The sequence below is a fragment of the Aulonocara stuartgranti genome (assembly GCF_965226115.1).
Source record: "Aulonocara stuartgranti genome assembly, chromosome: 9".
Classification (NCBI taxonomy): Eukaryota; Metazoa; Chordata; class Actinopteri; order Cichliformes; family Cichlidae; genus Aulonocara; species Aulonocara stuartgranti.
The window spans coordinates 36,132,623-36,140,759 of NC_138960.1; the positions used below are offsets into that span (position 1 = coordinate 36,132,623).

Below are 8,137 nucleotides of genomic sequence, written 5' to 3' on the forward strand. Positions count from 1 at the left end.
CAACAGACGAATCTGAACTCAGCCTTATTTAAACAGCCTCAACAATGTATGGTTGACCTACAATAACACATACAGAGAAAAACCCAACAATCATATGACCCCCTATGAGCAGCACTTTGGCGACAGTGGGAAGGAAAAACTCTGTTTAACAGGAAGAAACCTCCGGCAGAACCAGGCTCAGGGAGGGGCGGGGCTATCTGCTGTGATTGGTTGGGGTGAGAGAAGGAAGACAGGATAAAAGACACCCAGTGCATCATGGGAATCCCCCAGCAGCCTACACCTATTACAGAGAGGCGTATTAACACACAGTGAGTGAGCTCTGTTATATTTTTTATAACAGTTTTAACACTCGGTTTTGGTTTTCACTTCTGTTTACTTCATGGTAATAAAAACTCTCAGACTACATTTAATACAACAATGATTTAATAAGCAGTCTGTTTAAGTAGAACCTTTACTTTGAAAGGCAGAGCAAACAGGAAATGAACATGGGTCTCTGTTTCACACAGTCTGAGGCACAGCACATCCTTATAGACGGTTTCAGCATTTCTGCTACATTTAAATCTTTTTACATGGTTCCTTAGTTTCTTCAAAGGTTTGGCTCCTCCTCCTCGTCACCATCATCATCATCCTCACTGGTGCTAACATAAGCACCAAACTGTGTCACAAACCAGACTTCAATAATCAGATATTCATCAGCTTCATGTACCACATAAACATTTCTTCGATGTTGGTCGAGCTGGATCTCAGTCACCTGATCTGAAGCTGATCCAATCAGGCGCTGCCGTTGGCTCACAGTCCTGCTGGAGCTTCTTCTGGTGCTGTGCAGCTGTTAGTGCCTCTGACAGCTGCTGGCTTCCTGTCTGTTCACTGGGCTGTTCCTGTGAATCCTCCTTAAATGCTTTGCTTCATCATTTCAGGCCAGCTTAGTCTGATGCAGGTCCAGGATGTCTTTTGCTCAGATTAACATAAAGGCTGGAAGGAAACTTCCAGAGTAAAAAAGTGAGAGAATGCCTTATTTACAGTCAGCTGGAGGTCGGTCTTCCTGGAGTCCTTTGGCTGAATGTTATTGTGACCATGAGAAACTCAAAGTTTAAACAGCCAACAAAGCCTTAAAAGTAACACTCAGAGAATTTTGGTGGTGAAATTTACGTCCCCATAAAAATCCACCCACACAAAGTCAGTGTCCTTCAGAGTCTCAGTGTGGAGCACAGCAGCAGCTGGTGGACACCACAGGAACTGCAGCTCCATGGCTGGACCAGATAACACCTCCCATCAGTTTTGTTTCTGGCTGAATAGAAATCCCAGTATGACCCCAACTGCTCCCAGTACGACCAGTCCACACACTGTCCTCAGGGACCAGAAGCTGTCAGTGGGTCTGGACTCATACAGCTCCACAAAAGCATCCTGGGAAAAAAGACAAACAGGAAACACTTCATTTGTCGTATTTGTTTTTTGACAGATCAGAACAGTGTGTACTTTCATTCAGCTTCATTTACACAGCCTCAGTAACACATACAGACAGAAACCAGCAGCTGATCACTCAGTGACAATCAGCCCAACGTTTGATGGTGTGATCAGTCTGCCATGACTCATGTAGGCAAACTGGTCACTGTGGACATCAACGCTCTCCAACATCAGCGTCACATGACTCAGACCTGTGGTCTAGACACACACGCAAACACACACACAAACACACACACACGCAAAGACACACACACGCAAAGACACACACACGCAAAGACACACACAAACACACACACACGCAAAGACACACACACGCAAAGACACAAAGCCGGTGCTGCTGCTTCATATTGTGTGAAAGCAGTCGAGTGTTAACGAGGGAGTGTTGGGTTATTCCCCTGCATGCTGTGTGTGTGTGTGTGTGTGTGTGTGTGTGTGTGTGTGTGTGTGTGTGTGTGTGATATGAAGATTAGGGGAGAACCCTCCTGTGAGCACTTCCTGTAGCTGCACTCGGGCCTCCAGCTGAGCTGCTGACAAACACCAGCGGCCTTCAGCCTGACAGGAAGCTGACCGCCGCCTTTAAAGAAGCTTCACACCACAGAAGAAGAGCACATGCACAGGCTGGATGATTGACAGCTCACCTTTACCCTGACATCCTGTCCAATGGGCTGAAGCAGCTCCAGACTCAGTGGACTCAGTGAGAGTCCAGGTTAAAAGCTTTCCGTGTCAGACGTTTATACTGAAATGTAATTTAAAGATCGACTGTAACTGTACACAGGTGTTTGGAGGCAGCAGAGGAGACCTCAGACATCTGCCTCCCACCTCCAACTTCCCAAACCAGGTGTGCCCCAGTCCTCCTCCTCTCCTCTGCATACCTGAAACACCTGAAGGCGTCCACGAGGCGTCCTGCTCAGGTGCCGGCTTGAGTCTGGAGCTCCACCTTCTTGGTCGCTCTGTTAGTACAGTAACCTCACAGCAGCCATGTTATCAGTCACATGATGTTAAATAAAAATGCTCCAGCAGCACAGACACGGTGCAGAGGTCCAGCTCAGGTGAAGCTAGCAGACAGCTAGCACCGTCCACCTGTCAGTCACAGAGGCCACGCCCCTAATCACTCAAAGCCTTAACAGAGTTTAAAGAGGTGACATTCTGTGTACGAGGCTGTAACCACATTTATTTGAACACGGAGTCTGAGGGACTGACTCACTGCTGCCTCTGCTGGACGTCGGAGGAGTTGCAGGCTTTGCAGAGTTCGCTTATTTCTTCAGGCCTGCAGGCCGATGAGGGCCAACACCAGTCCTCAGCATGGAGTCAGCGGGACTCTGGCAAAGAAGTGAGCAGTCCGGCTTCGGCCTGATTCCCACCCCGCTGGCATGATGAGTCACATGTGGGGGCGGGGTTTACCTGCACAGACACCTGGGAGTTATTTGACCCTGAAGTCTGAGCTCGATAAGGCCTTCAGAGATCAGATGTTAGCGAGATGACTCAACTGCTTCAGTCAGTACTGTCCTCAGAGAACGGCTCACACAGCTGCAGGAAGGCCAGGCGTGATGGGCTGACCCCGTGTTTCACATTTGGGTGCTCTCAGGGCTCGAAAAAGCCACCATCCTCCAGCAAGACAACATCAGAGAGAGAAACCACCGCGCTGCGCTGAGCGCCACGATGGAAAGTTTGACTGCAGAATTCTGAGAAAGCAGCACAGCTCACCACTGCCTGTGTTCTTAGAGATCTCTGCACACACACACACATCTGTGTGTGTGTGTGTGTGTGTGTGTGTGTGTGTGTGTGTGTGTGTGTGTGTGTGTGTGTGTGTGCTCCTTGCTGTGAGCAGGTTCTGAAGAAACGGTGTGTCAGCTGACCTGAAGCCTGAGGCGGAAACTCAACCACACTGATTACCTGGAAAGATATTTCTGGGTAATACCACACACACACACACACACACACACACACACACACACACACACACACACAGCCTCTCGTGTTATCAGGCAGTAGATATAACTGAAGGAAACCACAGCGACAGGAGAGAATATAATTAGAAAGTGAACTGTTTGGGCCTCAGGCTCTCTGCACCAGACTCCATTTTATTTTCGAGCGATTTTCAGGAGCTTTATGACCACACACTCACGCCACATACTGAAAACCTGCTGCATGGAAACCACACAAACCCATGGAACAGGCCTGCTGGTGGTGTGCAGTTTACTGATGAAGGACCACGAAGTGAAGATGATGATGGAGCCATTAATTAGTAGGGTGTTAGCAGATTGTTGGCTGGGAACTAGTGGGCCTTTAGTGGGTCATAGCGGGGTGTTAGCAGGGCGTTGGCAGGGCGTTGGCAGGGCATTAGCGGGCGCTAGCGAGTAATTAGTAGGGTGTTAGCAGGTTGTTGGCGGATCATTAGCACGGCGTTAACAGTGCATTAGTGGGTCATTAGTGGGCGTTAGCGAGTAATTAGTAGGGTGTTAGCAGGTTGTTGGCAGGGAGCTAGTGGGCCTTTAGTGGGTGATTAGTGGGGTGTTAGCAGGGCGTTAGCAGGGCATTAGCGGGCGCTAGCGAGTAATTAGTAGGGTGTTAGCAGGTTGTTGGCAGGGAGCTAGTGGGCCTTTAGTGGGTGATTAGCAGGGTGTTAGCAGGGCGTTAGCAGGGCACTAGCGGGCGCTAGCGAGTAATTAGTAGGGTGTTAGCAGGTTGTTGGCGGATCATTAGCACGCGTTAACAGTGCATTAGTGGGTCATTAGTGGGCGTTAGCGAGTAATTAGCGGGGTGTTACGAGGGTATTAGCAGATCATTAGCAGGGCCTTAGCGGATCGTTAGAGGTCATTAGCAGGGTTAGCAGGACGTTAGCGGGCCTCAGATGCTCCGTCACAAAATCACTGCCTGTCTCAAACCCAGGCTGTGCTCACAGACACGCCCCGTCCTGATGAGGTCACAGGGCCTTTCTTCTAGTCCTTATCAGGACCAACTCCGGGGCTCCCTCTGTAGGAGCACCACTTCTTGCTTCTCCAGGTTGACGAGGCACTCCCAGCACATTCTGGGTCTCCCTGGGGCTTCCTCCTCTCACACCTCACTGAGGAGGCGTGCTGCTCAGAGGCTCGTTTGCTGGGTTTCAGTTCTCCTGACCGATGTTTGGATGAATGAATGATTCAGGAGCTCTGAGTGATGCAGCGACCTCCTGGAGGTTTGGAGCAGAGCTGAGAGCGCAGCTCCCTCTGCAGGAGGGAGACGCTCGCTGCTCATTTCAACTTTCTCAGGTCACATGAGGATTATGTGTGTGTGTGTCTCAGTTTCAGTTTAACGGTTTTATCATCACACACACACACACACACACAGAGTCATGTTTTTATATCCTTGTGGGGACATCTTATTGACATAATGCTTTCCCCAGCTGCTTGCCGTATCCACCTAAAATGAACTCTAACCCTGAGCCTAGACCTGAGCCTGAGCTTAACTGTAGCTCTGACACTAAAACCACATTTTGAGTCTCAAAAATGTCTTCAAACTCGTGAGGATGTTGTTGGTCCCCACAGGTATAGTGCATGCCAATTTACTGTCCCCACCAAGATGTCTAAACATGTACACTCACACACACACAGAGGCCACAGAGTTTTAGGGATTTTCTACACTTTGCATATAATTTGCAATCAAACCAAAATACTCTGTGTGTGTGTGTGTGTGTGTGTGTGTGTGTGTGTGTGTGTGTGTGTGTGTGTGTGTGTCTGTTTGAAGGGTGAGGTCGGGACCAGGTTTAGGGTCCTCACAAACACCCCCATGTTCAGTGCTCATACACTCTCTGTGGCTCTGATATTGTCTGATTGATCTGATTCGTCGGACCTCCTGGTACGTTTGCAGCGATCTCCTCAGCTCTCTCACTCCTGCAGGTTCACCTCCTTCAAGGACGCCTCAAACATATCTGCGACTCCCTGAAGCACCAGAGCGTGCTCAGTCGATCCTGAACTCTGTCCTGGACTTCCTTCAACCACAGCCAGACCACAGTTAGCTTACATGAACTTCTTCAAGTACACTTGAACCTCATTAAACATTAAAAACTCTCAAGCACCTTTTCAGAACCCCCGAAAAAGCAGAGGAAGAACCAAAACCACCTCATCAATTGATGAGAAACAAGGAGTCCTGGAATTCCAGGAAAATTCAGGGGCTCTCAGCTGGAAGACAAGAGAGGAGTAGATGAGGAAACAGGAATGGAAGGATGCATGAGGAAGGACACAGCCAAGCAGGAAAGTCAACCACAAGGAAACAGAGAAAGGTTACAGCAAAGGAAACAAGGAAACATCAGCGGAGATAAGGACTCGGAGGGAAATCGTGCTCCTACCCATCCTCCGTTGTCATGGATCCATCTCCGGAGCGACGGCGAGTCCAGACTCTCCTCCATCCAGCTGGCAATATCGTCCATCTGACCTTCGTCGCCCGACTTGGCGGCCGCGGCGCTCAGAGCTCCGCCCAGCTCCATCATGGCGACGATGCGTCCCCAGTTCACGCCATCCCTGAACAGCTCCTCTCTGATAGCCGTCAGGTGGCGCCGGCGTGCAGCGCCACCGCCGTTCCCACGCAGTTGCAGCACCGTCACCTGCGCAGACAGCTCGTTGCCGTAAAGTCGCTCCAACTCATCGCCGGCGCTCCGCAGCACGGTCTGCAGGCAGGGTGGGGCCACAGGAGGGTCTAGGAGGAGATGATGATGCCATTACTCTGCGACATGTTTGAGGAAGCGGGTAACTAAGTGGACGTCTCCTCACCTGGACGCGGGGCTCTCTCGTCATTGGCCCGGCGCTGAGGCCAAGCCACGCCCCTGCCGAGCAGCTTGTAGCGCAGGAAGTCCTCCACCAGGTCCCGGCTGCTGTAGGCGGCGGCCATCGCCCCCCGCTGGCTCACCACCAGCACGTCATCCTCCTCAGCCAATGAGAACGCCTTTTGCAGTTGACAGTCACGTGCTGCAACTCCTCACACAAGTATCGATCGCTGATCAGCTGTGCTGTGACGTCAGCGCTTCAGACTCCGCCCACAGCGAGGACGGTCCGAGGATCGGGTTCAGACCGGTTCAGGCTCCACGCGGTGCTCTGTTACCGGCGGGCGGAGGTGCGCGCGCAGCCGCGGGGCGCGCCGCGAGGACGCGCTCTGAACACATTCAAGGTGATGGCGGCGCGACGGCGCGCGCTGCTTCTGATCAATAACCGATAATCAGTCCGCTCCCTTCACGATGCACGTGCTGCTCACACTCACGCGCAAACAGCGGGCACGCCCCTCCGGGATTCCCCCGCAGCTCTGCGAGGAGGAGGAGCTCTGCTCCGCGAGCGCGCACTTCCTCATTCTACGTCACTCGCATCTGCAGCTCCTCGCGCGTGGGTGCGGGCGTGCACGTGTAAAAATGTCGTGGTTTGTAAGTGAAACGTGATGTAAGAGCAACAAAAGCCGACTTTTCCAACACGTGACGTGTTTGTGACGATGATGAGAAACGTCAGTCTGAGCAGTGGCGGTCCTAGCCTGTTTGGCGCCCTGGGCGAACACTTCCTCCGGCGCCCCCTCCCCCCCTCCACCCACACACACACACACACACACACACACATTATGGATTATACATTAACATAAAACTTGTTGGACCCACACTGAATTTCACCAGAGAAGCACACACATACATGAAGAGGGAGAGAGTATGCATACTATGCAAACGGCTACCAAACAGCCATCATAATTCGCCGTACAATGAGAACAGGACAAATAAAGAATTGACAATGACTAATTAATATTGTGCTGAACACACGCTCTTTTCTGGAATATTCTCACTAATTTTCTTGATATTTATTTATAATCACCTCTGTTAGTCCTTGCTATTTATAATTGAGTGATCTGTATATATTAGTGCTGTTTCTTAAACGTGTAAAATCTGTAACATCATGTATTGTTTGGAGTTTAGTCTGTTACCGTTACTATTTTTACCATTTCTTCTTGGAGCAACTGTAACCCACATAATGTCTTTAAGGGTTAATAAAGTATTCTGATTCTGATTGGTTCAGGATGACCTGCCATTATCCAATCACACATCTGCTTACCTGCATCTGTTGCTCGTTTCTCCTCCTCTTCTTTTCTCTTTTTTCTAAGCTGAGCACCTGATGGCTTTGAACTTTTCTTGTCCATCTTCCATTGGTTTTAGTTTTGCACTCCAGTATGAACACAAATCCCGCAACCTGAGGATCACCACAACATAACCTAACACACCTACACCTTAGTTCACAGACTCACTTTGTCTAAGCTGTATTTCTGGGATTTCGCACAACCCAGGGTTCAAATCATGAATCCATAATGGAATTGAATTTACATCATTATGAATGAAATGTGCTCTATTTGGAAGCCGCCGCCCCCTCCCCTTTCGACGGGTTGTGTGTGAGACTTTAAATCATCAAACTGTAAATTATAAATTTTAAATTTTTATTGATCCCTTTACTCCTGGTCCTAAAGTGTATGTTTATTTTCTTACTATTCTTATATTTATTGTTTGTTTACTTGCACTACTGTACTGCATGTAGCGGAGATAACAATAAAGTTTACTTTGACTTAAGCAGCAAATAAAACAATTAATTTTGTTTTATTTTGCGAGTTGGTTATTAGATGCTGCTCCAGCCAGGCAGAGAATCCCCCGCCGCCCGCCCTTTCCTCCCTGTGCAGCAAG

The 8,137-nt window shown here is 49.6% G+C and overlaps 1 protein-coding gene across 1 annotated transcript; it reads right to left on the reverse strand.

Moving 5' to 3' along the window:
* Window positions 1-405: 405 nt before the first annotated feature.
* LOC309714403 (apoptosis regulator Bcl-2-like) lies at window positions 406-6,978 on the reverse strand. Its single transcript, XM_082546855.1, has 3 exons — window positions 6,210-6,978; window positions 5,789-6,135; window positions 406-1,404 (listed from the first exon to the last, which is right to left on the reverse strand). Exons 1-3 carry the CDS (start codon window positions 6,325-6,327, stop codon window positions 1,273-1,275), a joined length of 597 nt encoding a protein of 198 aa, XP_082402981.1. The 5' UTR covers window positions 6,328-6,978; the 3' UTR covers window positions 406-1,272.
* Between the last annotated feature and the right edge of the window lie 1,159 nt (window positions 6,979-8,137).

Coding starts and splice junctions, on each gene's coding strand:
- LOC309714403 (XM_082546855.1), bottom strand. CDS start 6,327: ATGGCCGCCGCCTACAGCAGCCGGGACCTGGTGGAGGACTTCCTGCGC. Junction 6,136..6,209: donor CGAGAGAGCCCCGCGTCCAG/GTGAGGAGACGT, acceptor ATCTCCTCCTAG/ACCCTCCTGTGGCCCCACCC. Junction 1,405..5,788: donor TCCATGACAACGGAGGATGG/GTAGGAGCACGA, acceptor CTTTTTTCCCAG/GATGCTTTTGTGGAGCTGTA.